This window comes from Anarrhichthys ocellatus, unplaced genomic scaffold (genome assembly GCF_004355925.1).
Source record: "Anarrhichthys ocellatus isolate YVR2014 unplaced genomic scaffold, GSC_Weel_1.0 scaffold104, whole genome shotgun sequence".
Lineage (NCBI taxonomy): Eukaryota > Metazoa > Chordata > Actinopteri > Perciformes > Anarhichadidae > Anarrhichthys > Anarrhichthys ocellatus.
This window is the reverse complement of record NW_022280134.1, coordinates 930,782-951,603: the sequence shown is the minus strand read 5'-3', so window position 1 is coordinate 951,603 and position 20,822 is coordinate 930,782. Positions and strand designations below refer to the sequence as shown.

General features: G+C 43.3%; 2 protein-coding genes across 3 annotated transcripts; one reads left to right on the top strand and one right to left on the bottom strand.

Moving 5' to 3' along the window:
- Window positions 1-1,709: 1,709 nt before the first annotated feature.
- On the bottom strand, window positions 1,710-6,917 carry LOC116399182 (regulating synaptic membrane exocytosis protein 1-like). The gene is made up of 2 exons (XM_031876139.1): window positions 6,010-6,917; window positions 1,710-2,249 (listed from the first exon to the last, which is right to left on the bottom strand). Exons 1-2 carry the CDS (start codon window positions 6,168-6,170, stop codon window positions 2,174-2,176), a joined length of 237 nt encoding a protein of 78 aa, XP_031731999.1. The 5' UTR covers window positions 6,171-6,917; the 3' UTR covers window positions 1,710-2,173.
- A 1,677-nt stretch (window positions 6,918-8,594) lies between these two features.
- asrgl1 (asparaginase and isoaspartyl peptidase 1) lies at window positions 8,595-20,584 on the top strand. Of its 2 annotated transcripts, XM_031876173.1 has the most exons (8): window positions 8,595-10,864; window positions 13,608-13,694; window positions 14,563-14,758; window positions 16,515-16,657; window positions 16,829-16,983; window positions 17,950-18,071; window positions 19,207-19,317; window positions 19,476-20,584. In XM_031876173.1, exons 3-8 carry the CDS (start codon window positions 14,572-14,574, stop codon window positions 19,688-19,690), a joined length of 933 nt encoding a protein of 310 aa, XP_031732033.1. In that variant the 5' UTR covers window positions 8,595-10,864; window positions 13,608-13,694; window positions 14,563-14,571; the 3' UTR covers window positions 19,691-20,584. The 2 variants fall into 2 exon arrangements, with proteins under 2 accessions (XP_031732033.1, XP_031732032.1); XM_031876172.1 differs by lacking the exon at window positions 13,608-13,694.
- The last annotated feature ends 238 nt before the right edge of the window (window positions 20,585-20,822 follow it).

The window sequence follows — 20,822 nt, the reverse complement described above, 5'->3', positions numbered from 1 at the left end:
AAACAAGTGCCATACTCCTTCCATTTCTTAATGATGGACTGAACTGAACTCTGTGGGATGTCCAGTGAGTTGGAAATATGTTTGTAGCCATCTCCTGACTTGTACTTCTCAATGATCTTTTCTCTGAGTTGCTTGGAGTGTTCTTTTGTCTTCATGTTGCAATTGTAGCAGGAATACTGATGAACCTGAGACTGGACCTCCAAACACAGGTGTGTTTATACTACAATTACTTGACACACATCAACTGCACTCAGGTCATCTCCATTTCACTACTTGTGACACTGCTGGCATCAACTAGCTGGACTTCTGTTGAATTAGGTCAGTCACTTTAAAGGGGGTGAATATTTATGCAAACACTTATTTTACACAATATCTTTTTAATAAGTGACAGCAGTCCATGGTACAAACAGTCTCTCGAATAAGCTGTGTTGTCCTGTTAGCGACCAATTGAGGTATAAAGTAGCAGCCAGTTAGCTAGCTTGGAGAGCAGTAGCAGCTAGTGTAGCCGGCTAGTGTGTGGTAAGCTCTCCTGCCACAGTTGTTTTGGGGGCTTTACTATGGGAAAATTGAACTGGTTACTTATTTTGTATATTATTCAATCTTATCAAATATCACAATATCACAATGTCACGCATTGTTCAACTGTTTTCCAAAGCGCACATGATGGAAAGTCATTCCTCCAGACAAGCAGCTTGGTAGGAGAGCTGAGCAAACCGTGAGACACCCAGAGCATCTGAATCCAGCCTGAGCCAATTCTACGGAGGAGGACGACAACATTAGCTGATCTCTAATGACTCAACAGGATCTGGACAGGACTTACCACGCTGGCCACGTCCGTCTTTACAGCGGAAGGGATGTAGTTTCTGTCTATTAAATGATGGACAGCAACTGGGCTTGTGTGTGTGTGTTTAACAGGATATTAACTCACTCCGAGGGTAAAGAAGTGTGTGGCTTTGATTAAATATTTTTTCAGCGACACAAACTGAGGCATATTCCCTAAATATAAATCAGAAAAATTATAAATGGGGTGTTCAATTTAAGAGTACCACACAAATTCCATAATAATGGCTTGAGTCATGCTTGCGAAAGATAGGTAACCAGAGCATGAGTTTATCTATTATACTGTTGACTCATCCAAGATGTGAAATAAATTTCACAACAATAGCATGAATGTGAGGCAAGGAAGAGACTGCCAGCTTTTGATTGGAGGTTGTTTTGGGCCACTTCGGGACATATCAGTTATACAGTGCTTGTGCACACGCATTTGGGTATCTGAGGTGCCTACCAATCTGCAAAATGTGAAATAAGGAAATCCAGTCAGTTGTTTGTGGAGCAGCCTAGATCAGAAAGCATTTGATTCGGCAAGCCATTCAGATCTGGCTTCCTATGTCACATGCAGGCTCATTGGAACCAGCCAGGCGGCAACCTCCGGTTCTGCCAAGTGAAACCTATGCGGAAGTGTCTTAAAACCTGTATTCTCTCTACTGACCAGCAGGGGGCGACTCCTCTGGTTGCAAAAATAAGTCTGATTGTATAGAAGTCTATGAGAAAATTAACCTACTTGAGTTTATGATCTCATGTTTACAAGTGTTCTTCAATACAGCATAATGTTCACTTCGTAAATGATGGTCCATTTAGAGTCAAATAGACTATAAAGCATAGTATGCTTTAGGGCAGGCTTACTGTGATTGACAGGTCGCTGCTGCTACCAGAGACGTATACGGTGTCTCTGTGTCACTCCTCCGCATTCCAAATATGGTCACTTCTGTACATTGGCTAATGATGAAATCGACAAACTCGAGGCTTCAAAACAGCAGTCTACAAACCAATGGGTGACGTCACGATGACTACGTCCACTTCTTATATACAGTATATGGAACCAGCGCACCATATTTTCCTCGCAAGTCAATCACAGCAGTCTAGGTTTTTTCGGGAGGGGTGCTTAAAGAGACAGGCGCTTAAAAGAAGCGTTTCAGACAGAGGGTGATTACAATATTCAGACAGACAGTATGAGAAAAGTAAAGACTATTTGAACCTGAAAGCATGTAAACATGTTATAGTAGAAACTCCAAATACATGTATGAACCTGAAAATGAGTATGATATGTCCTCTTTCAATTCCATATCGACGAGGTGATACAGAGTTGGTGGGTGACAAAAATGACTGTTGCCACTCACCGGACGTCATTTTGCTGCGGTTTCTTCTGCCCAACCAGGTTCACCGTTCTTGCTTGGATAGGCTTCTCTTCTCTGCAACACACATAGTTAGGAAAATGTCAAAGACTCTAACGTTTCTGTAGATTTGTTTTTGGACAGTATGACGCTCTGACTTTCTGCCTCTCTTATGTTCATCGGCTTTCCTATGAGTAACTGCTAGCTTTCAAATGTCAATATTCACCTTCTTCTCTTCATAAAACCATGTGTATTAAGGCTCTATAGTTGGCTCTGATTATGTTCTCACTCCTAATGAATTGTAGCATGTTATGATTTAAAAGCATAGAGGCTCAGTACAGCTATTTTGCATCACCTGAGTTTGAAAGACATTCTACTCGCTCAACCAAACGGGCCAAACCAAAAGAGCAAATGCTCTGAATACGAACTGAACTGCTCTTTTAGACTCTCACTGTGGTGTCACAGGTACCCTTAGGCGTCAAAGACAGGCCTTAGACAACAATGGCGTGCTTTTGATACGTCCACTGACACATTTGCTGTGCGATTGGAAACCATCTCATCCATAAACATGAGCTCTGATCAGTCAGATCACACAGGGAACTCAAGAGAGAAATCCCCGCCAACGCCCACGCTGTCGAAAACAGACATGTCTTACTTATCGTCAACACTGTCGGTGCCCCTCTCTCTAAGAGACACTTTCTGCACATTAGGAAAAGCTGATATCTCTTTGTTCCTCATGGATTCTAACCACGCAAGTTAGCGATTGAGGTAGATGTGATGTCCTTGGATTAAACCGTAAAGGACACTGCGTTACTTGCAAAAGGGACTTAGTACAGTTATGCTACTTTTTCCTGAAGTGATGTAATTTTTAAAGTAGTTTAGGTTTAGATTATTACTGGAGTTTGTTGTCTGAATACAAGATTAAAAGGGACCATACAAGTAGCTTTTATTTTGTGTAGTCTGCATTTTTCTGACATTTTCAAATTAATCCCACGCGTTTTTTGATTTCTAATCATCGTTCCAGGCGTCCATTGGTTTCCATTCACTTGAAATGCAGATTGATTTGAATAGTATTAGCTCATGAGGATAACGTCACTGAGACAAAAATAAATGCCTTCATTGTGATAGATTACACATATTCCGGGAAGAGTTTGCTAATAGATTTTCATACTGTGGGAAAATTAATGGAAGCCAAGGGGTGTCTGAAAATGTAGGAAAAAGGCACTCAAATTTCTAAAGTACCGCAGCATAGTAATGGTTAGCATGGTTAGCTATGATGTAAAATCTATGTGATTTGGACCGCTATCAGAACCAAAACTGACCTTATTATGCAGATTCACATACAATTTGTTTTGGTAATGTTATTGTAAAAAGTCAGTGCTTCAATTTCCTATCCCTGGCCTCATGATACATCACATAAATATGATCTGAATCTGTTCCACACATGCATGTCATGTAATTTAGGGAAAAAGACAAGCACTGGTATTGGATTCAAAATCTGGTGATACGATATAATCATGATACAGGGATTACAATTCAATATATTGCGATACTGTAAGCAAGGCGATATATCGTGATTTTTTAAATGAGATTTTTGGAAAACTGTCACACTATATAGAACACACCAACAGAGAAAACTTTTTGAAATATCTAATCTGAGCAGTGGGATCTGCATTTATCCCCATAACATCCAACATAACAGCACTAATTTTTGTACAATCTCAGCCACTATCTACCACAAATATTTGCATGAAAAATCAATGTTGTTTTTGAGAATCGATATGGTATCACGAAACATAATCATGCAAGTGTGTCAATATTTTCTTACACCCCTACTGTATTGTTAGATTCCCTACACTGAAGTATCAAAAACAGTATCAGGAGGGAAAATTTGGATCAATGCATCCGCAACAGTTAAGGGGCTAAAACACCCTTAGGGTCCTTAAAGGTCCGGTTTATTTTTTTAGAGAGATTCAACTCTTGAATATAAGTAAAAGCCTGACTTTAGCTTGTTTTGTTAGATTTTCTGAGATGTTTCCCAGCTCTCTGGAGTTTGCATTTCATGTAGATCAGCTTAAAAAAGCACAATGCATCGCAATGCACCCTACAATAAGTAGCACATCTTGCTCATCTAGTCGAGAGAAACAACAGATGCAAGCAACAGACGCACAAACATACTTTAGCTTTTGCAACGGATATATAATTCATTCCAGAGAGTAAAGATAATACTGACATTAAAGGGCCTCTCTGCATTACAACCCACACGGCCCTACTGCTAGTACACTCACCATGCATGTATTAGTCAACTAGTACAGTGGAGAGCGTAAAGACACGCGCACGCACACCGCTTTGCTGTGGCAATCTCCATCCAAACAGTGATGAGGGGGGACAGGGGGACGGGGGACGGCACAGAAGCCAATATAGGTTAAGACATGCATGTGATGACAGCCTGCCTTTTATTTTGCAGCCGCTACAGTGCGATACGAGTGGATCCACGGCCTCTCTACTGAAAATGATGCATAGCCACTTAGAGCCGGAGCTCATGTGTTGGACATTTCCTTCTTTTAGATTCAATGAATCGATCTTCCGTTTCCAGCGCCGGGCTATCAGTCCGGCACACACAGGGGCTTAAAATAGAACAGGCACGTAAAAATGCTCGAGGAGCATCTCGCTTAAGGTGAGTTTGGTCTACATCTTTCTATCTGCCTCGTCTGTGCGTGCCGCTCCAATGCAGAACACGCGGGGAAAGGCATCGACTTGATGCGTTCTCTGGGTCCTAGAAGGAAGCGGGGGCGGCCGGATGTGGGTCCGTTTCTGCAACGGATTCGGGGGTGACAAATAAAATCTGTAGGAGGCCGCTCTGCATGCATGTATGGAGGAGGATGCACACCGTGGATATAAGTCTCCTGATGCAAAATTACATTACACACATAGCCCCCCCCACCACACACACACACACACCCTGTTATAGGCCTACTGGTTCAATAACAGCCTGTGCGATTACTGTTCTGCAAGAGCACTGGCCTACATACAGCGCATACGGCTGAGAAAAACGCTCAACCGCACCCCAGGAGCTGAAGACAGCAGCTGTTGAGATTGGATGCTGCACAGATAAAAGCCAACAGGGAGGGTTCTACTTCCACTACACCCTCAAAGCCGGGGCCTTCGGTGAGGGGGGAATTTTAACTGCTGCATCCGTAAAAATGAAACATCCCGGGGAAAAAGTCCGAGGCCTCGCCGGCTCGACTCGGGCCGCCGGCGTGAATGACATGCGGTGACATTAAGGGAGACAGGTGCAGATGAGGAATCGGAGTGGAGTGTGATGCCGCTGACGATGATGATGATGATGATGGAGCATGCAAGGGTGACACGCCCCTTTCATCCTTCCCATCACATCCTCTTCTTCCTCCCTTCCTGAGCAAAGTTACACCTGGCCGATCTCTCTCACTGTGGGAATCTGTAAAAAAAACTAGAGGTGGACCTGGTCTACGCTGCTTGTTTTCTCTGGCACCACAGCTGTAGCCTGCATGGGCCTGTAGTGAGTGAGTGAGTCAGTGAGTGAGTGAGTGTGTAAATGAGTGGAGTGGGGGGGGGGGGGGCTGCAGGATGTGGACACACACACATGGGCTACACATATGAATGGTCAGATACAGTGGAGTGATGCTGGAAACGTCTCATCCGCAAGAGAGAACGGAGGTGGATCTTCAGAACGGAATTAGCTCAGGCCCAGTCTCTCTCTCTCTCTCTCTCTCTCTCTCTCTCTCTCTCTCTCTCTCTCTCTCTCACACACACTCGCACACACAGACACACACACACTACCCCTCTCTCTCCACCTTACTTTATCATGGCTTCCTCCTTCGCCTCCTCCTCCCGTTGCCGAGCCAGCACAGCCATGATGATCTTCCTCTCCTCCTCCGTCAGATGGCTCAGGTCTGGCTCCGGGATGGCCGGGGCGACCAGTGGGCGCGGGCCGCCCCGAGGGCCCACCGAGGCGAACATCTTCTCCACCACCACCACCACCTTCCCTCCCTCCCTCTCTCCTTCTCCTCCTCTTCCTCCTCCTCCTCCCCCTCCTCGCCTCGGTCGGGATCACGGATAGAAAACCCGCTGGCGGAGCCCACGGATCACGACATGGTCCACGGACAAAGCGGCGGTTGGAGCGACTGATGCGGAGTTCCCATGGCGGCGACGGGGGGCACCCAGGGCGGCGGCGGCGGTGGCAGCAGCCCTGTCGGTGCTAGCTGCGGCAGTAGTAGCAGCGGTGACGGTGGCAGCAGCGGCGGCGGTGGTGGTAGCGCTTCGGTTCCCGGTTGCCGCTTTCAGCCTCTCTTTCTCCCTCTCGCTGCTCCGCTGTCTTCTCCCCCCACCCCCCTCCCACCGCCAGCCCGCCCGCCTCTCCCCTCCGCCACCTCCGTATTACGGGGAGCCCATATCTCCGGCAGTCGGTCGGGATGATGGCACACGGGAGGGGGATCTCGCTTCCTTCCTTCAGGCCGAGGCAGAGAGAGGTGGGTGTGGGGTGGGGGGTGGGGGGGGGGGGGGGGGTCCTCTGAGGGCGGCTCAGGTCTCCGCTCGGTCCGGTGGCCCGGCTGCGTGGCTGCGAGGCGAGGCGGCGACTTCTTGTTTTGCAGCGCCGCCGCTGATGCTGATGCTGATGCTGCTGTCAGGGAGACGGAACCGTCAATGGGACCGCAGCCCCTCAAGCGCGTTCACTTCTCCCGCGGCGGGAGCGCGCAGCTCTCATTTGAGAATGGGGGGCTCCACTCACCGTTAAGATGCGCGCTCACGCCAGCCTATAAGCACACTTAGGAAATAAAAGGTTCCTTGAGGGTGCATTGTGGGGTTTGTAGGACCATAACTCATGGACGTTTGGTAAGAAGAGCCCTTCAGGCCTATTTATTCCTTTTTAAATCACCAAACATCAACACCAACAATAGATTTTGGACTATTTTGCTTCTTTAAACATCCAAAATACACAATTAGGTGTTTATTTGTCTATTGGCATCTAGATTTCTCCTAAATTCACGAAAAGTTAGTATTAGATAATGTCTCATTTGCATATTTAAATATAACAAAATGTATTTGTGTAAGTAATCAACTGGGAAAGCTTCATGGTGATATCATAAGTTACATTTCCCCCCCATTCACCTCTAGTGTCTCCTTCGATATTCTGAAGGTTTTTACTCAGGGTTTTGTTTATATACCATTCATAGCCTGATTTACCACACTTTATTACTAAAAACTTGTCAAAATGTTGTATGGCTGCTGACAAGTATTTTCAAATTCATGGAGTGAAAAAAGAGATATCCAAAATCCCCTCTGTAAAAACCTTGATTCTATGTCAACAAAATAAAATCATTTTTAACCTTGCTTTATCCAATGTTCAGATTTCTGTTTGATGAGGTATACAACAATTGCATAAACATACAATTCCAGAAAACATGTAATCCACGGGATAGTTACATGGCAATGAGTTAAATGTTTTACCTTATTGACTTCTAGTGTCTCTTCTTAATGCATGGAAGGATCAGTCCTGTCTCCTAAAAATGACGTTCCCCCAAAACTAAAATGCATTCTCAATTACGTTTGACCATAAACGTATTTTCTCCCTGATTACGTTTGTGTTTGACGTATTACAAATACGTTTCTCATCAACATATCTTTGCCATACTCTAGTCTTTATTATTTTTCTGTGATCTGCCTCGCCTCTACCCCCGCCACCCACAAGTTGTTGCCTGTTCCGAGGGCTGACAGACCTGACGATGGGGTGCCTCATGGCGGGGGCGGCTGGAGACCTCGCGTCCGGCGCCAACGGGTGAGCGCCCGCCACTCGGAACCATAAAACCAAGTCCCGGATTTCACCCGGGGGACATTCTGGAGGTATTGTGGCCGGGTGATGTGCCTCGTTGCTGGGGAGGTATGAGCCGAGAGTGGCGGGGTGTTATGGAGGTATATTTTATTTATTTGTATCCATCTAACCCTAACCCTGCCCTAACCCTAACCCTAACCATAACTTCCACTAGGAAGCCACGTCCCCACCCAAACCTAACCCTTAAGAGAGTCACGGTTACTCCCGGATTTTACACGCGGGCCTTTGTGGAGGTATTGTAGCCGCGTAATGTTCCTCGTTGCTCGGCCTGGATGAGCGCGTTTCTGCTGGAGACAGGCGGGGTGTTTTGGTGGTATCTCGGCCGACAACTCGGTGCTGTTCCCGTGCGTGGATGAGCGCATTTCTGCCGGAGACAGGCGGCGTGTTGTGGTAGTGTTCTGACCGCGTAATAGGGAGAAGGAGAGGCGGTGGTGGAGAGGGGAAAAAATATTAAAGTGTTAAAATGTTGATTAGAAACGTATTTGTAATAAGTCAATGTAATAAGTCAAACACAAACGTAATCAGGGAGAAAATACGTTTTTGGTCAAACGTAATTGAGAATGCATTTTAATTTTGGCAGAACGTAATTTTTAGGAGACATATTGAGTCTCCACACGGGTCTCAGCATGGCCATGCCTAACAGGTCAAACAACAGCAACAGTGCTGACAGAGCTTATGGGGGAACCGGAGGACGGGTGCTACGCTGATGACTCCATCATTCCGGACGGCGTTATCAGCACTCTCAAATTAGTTTGATGCTATATGCTATATCCATTCTCTGAATATAGTGTGTAGAGAACCTTTAACCGTTATTTCAGTATGTCAGGGAGCAATAGAAGAATAGTAGAACAAAGATAGAACAAGATTTTTGCGATTAACAAAAAAGTAAACATGCAGAGTGTACAGTGATTAAAAAAAGGAATAAAAATCCTTCAAAACTATTATCAAATGGAGATGTAGGCATAGTGAAGTACATGAAGTTGGTCAAAATAAAGTGGCATTAGTAATATGAAAGATATAGTGAATGCAAGTCTGAAGAACCCTTTTCTAGTATTGTATGAAATCCTTTGCAGTGAGAGTGTTTGCACACTCCCCCTCCTCCTCCTCTCTCCCACCAATCATTGCGTGTTAGGATGACGCGCATCCCCCCTTTTTTTCCTTTTCTCTTTCCTCCCACCCGCCCTCCCTCTCTCTCTCCCTCCACCCCTTCCTTCTGTCCTTCCTCCTTATCCATCCTTCCAGCAGTTCCCAGCTCCCCACACACACATACTTCCTCATGCTGAACAACAGTGAATGGAGCCTGGGGTTTACCACACATACAGCCATGTACATGCATGGCTATAGGGTGACATTTAGAGTATGTCAGCATGCAACATTTTAATCACCGGCTGTGTGGAGAGGGGGCTCCCCAAAACATTACAATTGACACACAAACACAAGAATGTGCCACGTGTAAGTCACACAAACCGTATTCGACTAGATAATTAATTGTGTCACAGTCATCTAAATTTAGAAACAAATGTGCTTTAGTGGACTATTTTTAGCCAGAAATCCAGTTTTGGTAAAAAGCCGAGGTCTGAAATGCTTAAGATTCACTGTAGACCATGATTTGGTTTAAAAATTAACAACATTTTATACAGTTATTAAGGTCATTTGTACCAAAACTAGATATGCCACATTTGTATGACCCTTCAAAGGACCCTACAGGCCCCATACACACTGCACTGTAAGGTCCAGGTCAACCAGTGTCGCTGTAAGTTCACAGTAAATCTTGAGTTTTTATTTCAGCACCATGGTCAGCTCACTGAACAGCAGCAGAGGGAAAGGGAGGGACTGAGAGCAGCAGTGCAGCTGCAAGTCCAGGGCTTGCAGGAGCATGTTTGGAGAACAGGCTGAGAGGAAACCCATCATCATCATCATCATCATCATTATCATCCTCTCATAACATGGCCAAACAGACAAACAATTCCCTGACTATTACTGCGGGTATGCAACAAAGCATGCATGCTTGACTTGTTCAACAGCTTTTACCCACGGGAGGTTCCTTTTTAGGGTAGCAATGTTCAGGGAGAGTGCCAAACGCTTTACACATTCAACTGCAAACGTCTCAGTTTTAATTATTGACTTTTTTCTTCCAGATACATCTCACTTTTTAAGAAGGCTTAACAGTTCCCTTTCACAGCACCAGTAGTTCCACTATAAAGGCATCTGGCATGTTTCAATGAGTCTGTCTCCATACGTTGGAATAGTTTGATGACATGTGCTGTTATACCTGAAGTCACATATTCACAGACTATGTTCACCTAATTATCAACTTGTTGCTTGTATATGATGTTTAACTCTCAGTCTATCCTGTGCTTATTGGATTGGCATTAACCCAAGCAATCCAAAATAAAACAGACACTAGGCAATTTTGACTTTGTAGTAAAAAAAAAGGAAAAGAGGCCTGTTTTGTAAAAAGAATCAGTACTGTGTAAATAGAGTTTAAAAAAGCATACCATACTGTTATTACTTTTAATACTACAACTAGCTAATAATAACAATAACACAATAATAATAATAATATACTGAATATCTTAAATCATAGTAAAAGGTTGACCTCTTCCTTAAAATCATTTTTCAATTAGTAGAAAAAGGGGACAGCATTCATTTTAGCATTCCTCAGTAAACGCCCCTAAGTGTGTGTGTAGATTTGTATTTTATTTTGAAATTGAATACTCATATCCCGGAAAAGATGTTGCTTATCATGAGCTTTACGACTCGTCGCCGCGTGGATGCTGGTAGGATTGAAGCTGCAAGCAAATACTGCTCGTCCATCTTCAGGGTAAGTAGGTGCACTGAGAATTATCATAAAGCTATTTTTTTTTGGGGGGGGTAATTGTTGCGTTTTATACGTCACGTAAGGTCTGTTTTATTCGGTGACAGTGCGCAGTAACGACGTTAGCTGGCTCAGCCCTGATACTAAACACCATTATGTCCGTTTATAACCGTTTTGCTTGTGGACTTTAAGCTCAACCTTTGCTACCGGTGTCTCGTCAGTTCAATATAAATACAGCTCACTGAGCGGCTCTCGTTTATTATACTTTACCATTAACTGCTTCAGCCACCTGTTTAATTTAGTTTCGTCCCACGGGGGCGTGCGCGAGACTACTACAAGGTAAACTGTCACTCAAGCTGTATAGGCTCTTAATTAATTTAAGTTGACGCATTTAAAAATAACAACTCGCTTCTCACAGTTAGAACAAGGTTAGTAAAAAAATGATTGTCTTTTTAAATGAGAACAAAGTTTGTCTGACACAGGTTTGATATAAAGACCTGAAAGGTTTATGGCCCATCTCCACATGTTTGAGGCGCGCACCCATAAAGTCCGTGAGGGTTTAGTTCTGTCCCACTGTCAGATCATCAGTGTTTGCGGGCTCTCTCACAGACATGTTGAGCCCTTTATCCTCTTCTCACTCCTGTAAAATTTGCCTAAAACGCCTATCAACCGCGTACCCAAAGTAAACTGACAGCTCTTATTGAACCATTGGGAGTACATGTATGGTTTTAGTCTCGATTGAATGGCAACACTCTGAAGTTTCTTCACAATCAGTCAGAATCACTGTAAGTGCTACTAGCATTGAGCTATGGCGTTTTCAGCACAGTGAAAGAGAAGGATTTTATTTCTGCCTAGATTTGTTTTGGCCAACAGATGGCAGCAGCTATCTATGGCTGGGACTTACAGGCCTGAAAAGACAATACCACGTCACCATGGAGTCATGGTACCTGGTATAAGTTATAATTTGATAACAATACAACAGACAATTAATATTTTACACATGGTTTACTAAGAGTGCTTTTAGGAGGCTCGTGTCACCACGTCACAATTCATATACTACGATAAACTAACTGTCGAAATTAGAATTAAAATGTATTTATGTCGATGTATGGTTATCTGTATCATATTTAACTATTATCAACTTCTACAGATTCTTGAAGATTTTTATGAACCAGACTTTGGTCTTGATAGTCTGTCCCAGGTACCTGAGTCACGGTTTCAATTGCCGTTTTGAAAACTTTCCCAGGGGGCCATCTGATAAATCTGCATATCCTTGGCTTCGTAATTTCATTGGCTATATGGAGCCTGAGTTTGAACAGGATCTGTTGCGATTGGCTCGAGCATTACCCAAAGAAGAGAGGCGGGCATTGTCTTTCAAAGCGGACTCTTGTTGGCTGTTCCAGACTGTGGCCGGGCTATAGAAGCTCCTATTGGGTCAATCTAACCGGCGGAATGCAGGCTCCATTTTGCGGTCAAAATCTCCGCTCTGTTTACATGAAAGTGAAATTATGCCATATTATCGCGAGTTATCATATCTGCTGGCTAATTTGAAATGATGCAACAGCCCCCCCGTGGGTCTTTATGGACGTACTAATGTGTTTTGGACTAAATCTTTTACTGGATTCGATCGAGTAGACCCTTAGCCACCTAGCAAGACCGTTTTTGCTGGACTAGCATGCACAAGGGGCACGTTATGGATCATAATCGGTGAGTCACGGCGATATTTTATCGGCTATTTTTGGAGTGCTTGTTTGACAGAGACGTTAACTGTACCTGCTGTTGTTATTGTATCTTGAAATGGTTTGCATGAATCGAATTACAAGAAACGTAGCTTTCTAATGAGATATCACATTAATACTCATCGTTACAGAGCAGTTGTGTACATAACACAAATATGCCGTTAACACTCTGACAGCCCGCGGGCAAATTCTCAATAACAAGAAGCATCAGTAAAAACCAAACAAGCTTGGCCTATGATATATTATTAATCTGTTAAAAAGCAAAATATAACCGAACGGTTGAATCTACATTATTGCACAAAGGAAATATTGATATCGAACAGTTTCATCGATATTAAACGAGTGAAATATCAATTTCTACTGAAGCATGTTGATCGCTCAGTGTGACAGCAGCAGGATGGTATGAAGCAGCCTGTCACAAAAGAAGCTCTTTAAATAGCCTGCATGCTATTGAATAACAGATTTCATGATGTCATGTCTTAGTTGCCGTTCTTGTAGTCCTCCTTGGTTGTAGTTTCGCCATGGCAGACCTACGTCAGTGACATCACGATTACAACGTGGCTTAGTGAAAGTGGAGTCGGAATCTCTAAACACCACGGTTGTCTCCTCATGAATTCTCCTCCACGTCTTTCCTTGACCCCATGACGTTTTCCATAGAGGTCAAGGAAAAGTGGTTAGGAATCCGCATGGGATTGGTCCCATGGCTTCTTTGTGGTTCTTCACTTCTTGCCCTCCATCTAAATTCCGCGCGTCATAATAGTGACGTGATTGCAAACAAGCTATTGGCTTATGCAAACACCTTTCTTTGTATCTACCGTGCAATCGACGTCATTACCAAAGGTGGAATGTAAGCTTGCACTCAAGTAGGCCGACCATACTTAAGTACAAATTTGAGTGCACTTAAACTTTGCTTGAGCATTTATTTTGCTAATTTATTCTTCTACACTTCTCAGAGGTAAATATTTCACTTTTTAATCCCCTACATTTGTCTTATTTATATTACTTTACAGATTACTTTACTTTTCAAACCCCCTCCTGTCCAGTGAAAACCCTGCGGAGTATCAGAAGAGTCAGTGGATTGTGAGGTCTGGACCCAGGCAAGTTAAAACCACGTATCTCCAAACTTGGAGTGTGTTTCTTTTCTGAGCAGTAGCAGTTAAAATACGAACATTACACATCTACAGCAGAACAATGCAACACGCCCGTTAATTCACATATGAATCCAAAAGCATCATAGTAAAACACTGACAGGGAATATCGTAATGCATAATGAGTACTTGTACTTTTGATACGTTAAGTACATTTTCCCAATAATACTTACATACTTTGACTTTAACTTGTGGTGGAGTATTTTAACAGTGTGGTATTAGTACTTTTACTTCCGGGTACTGGATAATACTCTCAATGTAGGCTCAGTAATACTAGAAGGGGCGAGACAGAACAAGAGACGATGTATTACTTCTGTTTATCTCTGAATTTAGCTTTATTCTTCTTTTTAGCTAATGCAAGGAAAGCGTATTTACAGAATGCATTTGAACTATATCCGCCGTTATTCAGTAAATAAAATGCAATCAGAATCAGCTTTAAGTAGCTTATAATACATCATTTAAACTATGTTGATGCCAATAATTTCAATCAAAGCAACTGTTTCAATGAAAATACAATAATTCATTTTCTAATCATTTGAGTTGTGTTTTTATGCAAATAACCACTATAGGTGATAGTAACAAGGTAAAAGGATACAGGTTTACAACACTGACTATCGGCGAAAAACCACTTGATCGGGGCATCTCCACTTATGTTAAGAGACACTGAGCGACACTTGATCCGGAGGTATTGATTCTGTTAAACAGCTGTTTATCACAGTCCCTACCAGCCACCAGACAACATGCTTCATCGTATAGTCCCACACAATTTAATATAAATTCAATTATTTCTCAATCCTATTATGTCAATCCTCCCCAGGTGATTGACATGTTTCCAGTGGTGGTGGTCCACGGAGGGGCCGGTCATATCCCGAAGGAGCGGTCCGGAAAGTCCATGTCGGGGGTGTGCTTGGCGGCCCGAGCCGGGTACGGCATCCTCCGGGGAGGAGGCAGCAGCATGGATGCCGTGGTGGAGGCTGTGAGCCAGCTGGAGAACAACCCCTCCTTCAACGCAGGTAACGTAAAAACATTTGAAACATACGCAGCGTAATGTCGCTATTCTTCCTCGTATCAAAGTCTGAACGTTTTGCACTTGTTTGATACGTTTCATCTTTTTTTGTATTAGTTTTCATGTTCATGGAGTGCTATTCTATCCTATTGCTTAAGTGTATAATAATATTATATAATAATGAATTGTTATACTTTTGAATGAAAAGAAAAACACATAGCAATACATTAAAAAACATTTTTGTTTACACGTTGAATCATGTACAAAAGTCGTTACTGTTGGACAGACAATTTGTTGACGTGGCAGAGTGTTGACGTGCTGCTTCCCTTTTTACGGCCTGCTTGGAATATGATTGGCCAACCAAAACAAGTTGTGGCTATTTGTTATTGGTGTTTTTAGGCACTTTTACATTGGTGGCTTGTTCATGGCCAAGAGTTGATCTCTGAGGAGTGTTTTTCTGTTTAAGCAACGGATTAACTAAGTAGCACCACCATCAGGCAAAACTTGTACACAAGAAATATCTAAATGCAATGGACAGATTGTTGTCAAATATACAGTCAGGGCCATAAGTATTTGGACTGTGACACAATTTCTCTAATTTTGTCTCTTTACACGACTCCAATGGATTTGAAACTAATCGGTCAACATGTGGTTGAAGTGTAGACTTTCAGCTTTAATTCAATGGATAAAACAAAAAGAATCACATTAACTGTTTAGGAATTACGGCCAGTTCTACACAGTTATCCCGATTTTCAGAGGCTCAAAAGTAATTGGACAAACTAACATAATTGTGAATAGAATCATTATTTTTAATACTTGGAGGAAAATCCTTTGCAGTCAATGACTGGCTGAAGTCTCCATAAACATCACCATCATTGGTTTTTCTTCACCAAGGTAAGAATTCTGCAACCAACCACTTTAGATGTCTTCTGTGGTCTTCAGGGCTTTTTGGTGTTGGTTAGCTTGCCAGTGCATTCCTTCTTTTTAAAAATGTACCAAACTGTTTTGGTAGGATTTGGTCAATCCTAATGTTTCTGCTATCTGACTGATAGGTTTGTTTAGTGTTTTCAGCCTAATAATGGCCTCCTTCACTTGCATCGACACCTTTTTGGTCCGCATGCTGAGAGGACCAGCTACCAAATGCTAACTTAACATTTTGAATCCTATTGTCAGCATCATTTGTCATGAAATAGTGACAGAATAGGCCACACCTGGCCATGAAACCGTTTGTCAGACAATTGTCCAATTACTTTTGAGCCTCTGAAAATGTGGGGGGCTGTATAAAAATGGCCATAATTCCATAACGGTTCATGTAATATTTTTGTTTTATCCATAAAGCTGAAAGTCTACACTTCAACCACATATTGACTGCTTTGTTTGAAATCCATTGGAGTCGTATAAAGAGGCAAAAATTGTGTCACAGTCCAAATACTTATGGCCCTGACTGTAGATAAATATAGTATATATAGACAAAAATAATAGTAGTTAATTACAAAGCTTGAGCAAAATCTTTCCCCTTCCAGAATTTTCCTGAATGAGCCCTTTAACTTTCCCTTCAACTATGTATGTAAGTCTCTCCATAGCCAGACAATGCAACAATTATACTAGACCCAACTGGATCACATACTCTTGAACGCTTCTACATCTTAGATACTTCATGAGCTGTCCTGCAGCTCTAGCTATAGGCCAAATGTCACCTCTGTGCACAAGAGATTCTTTGTCCCCAGAGGCTGGACCCTTTCAAATCGTCTCTTAACTTCCAGGGTGTGGGTCGGTGCTGAACGCCAAAGGGGAGGTGGAGATGGATGCCTTTGTGATGGCTGGGAAAGCACTGGGCAGTGGTGCCGTGTCTGCTGTCCGCAACATAGCCAACCCCATCCAGCTAGCAAGACTGGTTATGTACAAGGTGCGTACATTTAAATCTGGGATGACAGAGAAAACATGCAATTCATCAGTTTAAAAAGTATCAGTTTAAAAAGTGACCTTGAAACACACCTCATGCTTTCCAAGAACAAATAGCTTCTGTAATAGTTTCTAGAAGTGTTTCATGGAGGGACATTTTGATACTCTATTTCAGACGAGTCATGTGTGTCTGACGTCAGAGGGGGCCAATCAGTTCGCCCGGTCCATGGGTGTCCCCGAGGTGCCCCCCGAGTCCCTCATCACCGAGTACTCCCGCATGCACTGGACAAAGAACCTGGCACTCGACGCCGACCCCGTGGAGTGCCAAATGTGAGACGAAACACGTGTGACCTCTTTGTTTGTTGACGGAGCGTTTTTTGGATTCACAGCAGTCGCAAGTGATTCCAGCGGTGACTCGGCATAAAACACGTCCAGACGTTGATAGAAACTCAAACCAGCCCTGCTGCACAATCGCCTTCTCTGCTGTTGATTAGTACTGCAAGTCATTTCAAAAAACACTGCACAGCAATCAATCCTTTAACTGTCTCTTCAGACCAGCTGACCAAATACTGAGCAGATTGTGATTGAAGAAACTAGGATAGGATACACCTGGGGTTCCTCGCTGGAAACTCCTCTCTCCTCGTCTCCTCAGAGGCACATTTAAGGGACTGGAACATCCTCAATGATGGCAGGTTTTCCCAATCGAGGCGGGGGTGGGGGCTGAGCTAAAAGCCCCCACAGATTCCCCTGGACGTAACTAAATACACTCCTCATACCTCACAACCTCTTGAGTGAATATTTATTGGAAAGTGAGGAATCTTTGGAGCACACGAGCTCCCGAATCAACAATGGCAATTTTGATTTTGCAGCCGTCGTAGTTTGACGAGCTTCTATGGATGTTTGCACAGGTTTCTTTTTTTATTTATTGTTTTGCTTTGACTCTCGGTCATCATTGGAATTCATTGTTATTGCTGCAACTCCCTGCCAAGCTCTAAACATATCAGAGCTGCTTTTTAAGCCTACAAGCAGAGAGGAGGAAAAAACTAGAAGAAAGGCCGAGCAAATCAAGAAAAAAGGAGTTTTTAACTAGTTCTAACTTGGTCAATTCAATTTATTTTGTATAGCCCAAAATCACAAATTTGCCTCAGAGGGCTTTACAATCAGTACACATCCTTTGTCCCAGGACCCTCACATCGGTTCAGGGAGAACTCCCCCAAAAATAACCTTTAACGGGGAGAAAAGAGGAAGAAGTCAGTCAGAGTTGATTCTTCTGTTCCCGTATGTGTTGTTGTGTAGGGGGAAGATGGGCACGGTCGGAGCCGTGGCAGTCGACAGCGAGGGCAACATAGCCTGTGCGACCTCCACCGGGGGGATGCTGAACAAGATGGAAGGACGGGTGGGCGACACGCCCTGCATAGGTCAGTCCTTACATATGAGAGAGAGAGAGAGAGAGCTCTGTTAACAGCCCACCACGAGCTCTGTGTTTGCTAGCAACACGCTGCCCAACAATGCTGACACCCGTTGCACGGGGCAACCTTTGATTCTTTTGTAGAAAAATAATGAAATGCACGTTCCTGCCCCCTTTTGGATCAAAAGGGGCTTCCAAGTGACGACCAGTGTGATCAGACCAATTTATACAAGTGATGTCGGAGACACCGTGCCGACTGGCTCACACTCATAACCCTACTGTTGCCAGACTCCAGAGCGACTTTTGAGAAGACGAGTACACATGGGTTGTGTAACACTGAGGTTTGGTAAACAGCAGCGAGTGGATTTTGGCCGCTACAGGCCTGTCTAATCTGTCACTATCAGTGAAAGAGTGATTAGACTGTGTGTGTCAGGGGGCACTCTGACCCACACGTACAAGGAGCCTTCATTCTGTGTTCCGCTTCGTGTCGTAGAGATTTTTAGCTTTTGTTTTGGAAGCACGTAAGAGAAAGACACAACTCTTTTTAACATGTATCTATTTGTGGCTACATCATCTTCTGTCCGTTGCGTGAACCTCAGTGTGCTATAAGCTGTGAAGTAGACGTCTACTGCTGCTGCTTTTCTATAACAATGGCAGCATTCCAAACAAACTTCAGTATGGGAAATTAGAATATTGAGGCCAGATTGAATTATAGCTGTAGAATAAGTGTTAAAGCTAACAAACCTTTGTTAATGCCCCCACAATGTATTTCAGAAGAACAGCAGCTGAAGCATTACTCTCCCATCTAGTGACCCAGATGTGCAATTGCATCCTTTTAATAACTGCCGCTCTGTCGTCCTTTGCAAAGAAGGGTTTAGGCATTAAACTGTTAAACTGTGCCGTCGTCTACTTTATTTCTTACACCTTCACATTTGCAAATTATTTTAGAGGGAAAAAAAGTTGTAAATAAACTTTATTAATTTGTCCTATTCACCCAATTGATCACAATACGTTTCCATTTCTAGCTGACAGTTTTGTTTTTTTTTTCCACACCCGCCTTAAAGTCACACGATGCAATGAAGCTAAAAGTAAAAAACTTGAAATTCAATTATTTTATTTTATTTTTGAAATGTCACTGGCTGCAGGCAGTGGAGGTTATGCTGACAACCAGGTGGGAGCAGTGTCAACTACAGGCCACGGAGAAGCCATCATGAAGGTTACTCTAGCCAGACTCATCCTGTTCCACATGGAACACGGTAACACACACACACACACACACACACACACAGAGTATTTCTGCAGTGGGACATGGTGTCACGGAGAAGGTGATTTGTTCTTCATGTTGCACTGACTTCTGGATGAACACTTCATCCTAAACAATAACCTCATTATTTCTTCTCTCCTCTGTTCTCAGGTCAGTCGGTGGAGGCCGCCAGTGATTTAGGCCTGGCCTACATGAAGTCCAGAGTTGGTGGGCTGGGCGGGGTGGTGACTGTGGACCCTCGGGGCCACTGGGCCGCTCGCTTCTCCAGCCTGCAGATGGCCTGGGCTGCAGCCCAGAAAGACACCGTGCACTACGGCCTGTACTCCGGGGAACACTTCACGCAGAGCATCGATGACCCACCCTGACAGGAGATGCAACACTTCTATTTTTAGAATTCAATGAATCAAGCATATTAATACCAATGGTTCTGATGAACAATCATCTTAGTATTGATATTACCAATATGTCGTCATCTTAATAATCACGTGAGAGACATTAGTAAGGAAACATACAGACAGACTCAACTGATTAGGCACAATCATGAAATTATCTCCAGCACACAGGCAGCCTATGATTTCTCTTAACACTGTCGTGAAGACCCATTGTCAACAACCTGCATGATATCAGACACACTGCTGACTTTTATCAACATTCAAACCTGCACAAGCATAAAATGTCTGTCGATCAAAAGTTGCATTTATCAGGACTATATATAGACCAAAAGTTGCTTTTATAGCAACTATCTATAGATCAGAAGTTGCTTTTATAGCAACTATATGTAGACCAAAAGTTGCTTTTATAGCAATTGTCTATATAGACCAAAAGTTGCTTTTATCGGAACTGTCAATAGACTAAAAGTTGCTTTTATCGGAACTGTCAATAGACTATATGGCAAAATCAGCCATATAGGCAACAGCTTTGGAGACAAAATGTCAGCCTAACTGAGGAAAAATCATATTTTCCCTACGCTTTAAAATCATTTTTAATTCTCTGCAATGTGTGATTTTCAAATGACCTTTTGACAAAAAATATATCCTCTATAATGGAAGACTTGTGTTCCTTGTTTGGTCATATCTGCATCTTGTGTAATAAATCCGTATTATTTGTGAACGGAGCAGCCATGTGATTTATCTGCACTGTCGGTGAAGCGCCGCCATCACTCCCAACGTTTGAACCAGAGCCAGTATTAGTGAATCGCTGCTGAAGCTTTGTGTTAAGAAAACACTGATTGTTGACAATAAATGCCTTCTAATCCCTGACCATTGTGACTTCCATGCTTCATTCACCCATAAAGCCTGTGTGTGGAGGTGCACTGATGTGTAGCGCTCTGACTGCATGCGTTTCCCTCTTGGATCCACTAGATGGTGCTGTCCAAACACAAGCCAACACCTAAAGCGCAGAATGGGATCAGGTTCATCTTTGCTGTGCGACACACATTATAAATTAACTATTTTTGCTGTTTATATTTTAATATTTTGATAAGAAGGAAGATTTTAC

Bases quoted from the DNA above. Each gene is read 5' to 3' on its own strand.
- LOC116399182 (XM_031876139.1), bottom strand. From the start codon at position 6,170: ATGTTCGCCTCGGTGGGCCCTCGGGGCGGCCCGCGCCCACTGGTCGCC. The intron at 2,250-6,009 runs GTAAGGTGGAGA...TGTGTGTTGCAG, and splicing joins AAGGAGGAAGCCATGATAAA to AGAAGAGAAGCCTATCCAAG.
- asrgl1 (XM_031876172.1), top strand. From the start codon at position 10,775: ATGTTGCTTATCATGAGCTTTACGACTCGTCGCCGCGTGGATGCTGGT. The intron at 18,072-19,206 runs GTCAGTCCTTAC...CACTGGCTGCAG, and splicing joins GGGCGACACGCCCTGCATAG to GCAGTGGAGGTTATGCTGAC. The intron at 19,318-19,475 runs GTAACACACACA...CTCTGTTCTCAG, and splicing joins CCTGTTCCACATGGAACACG to GTCAGTCGGTGGAGGCCGCC.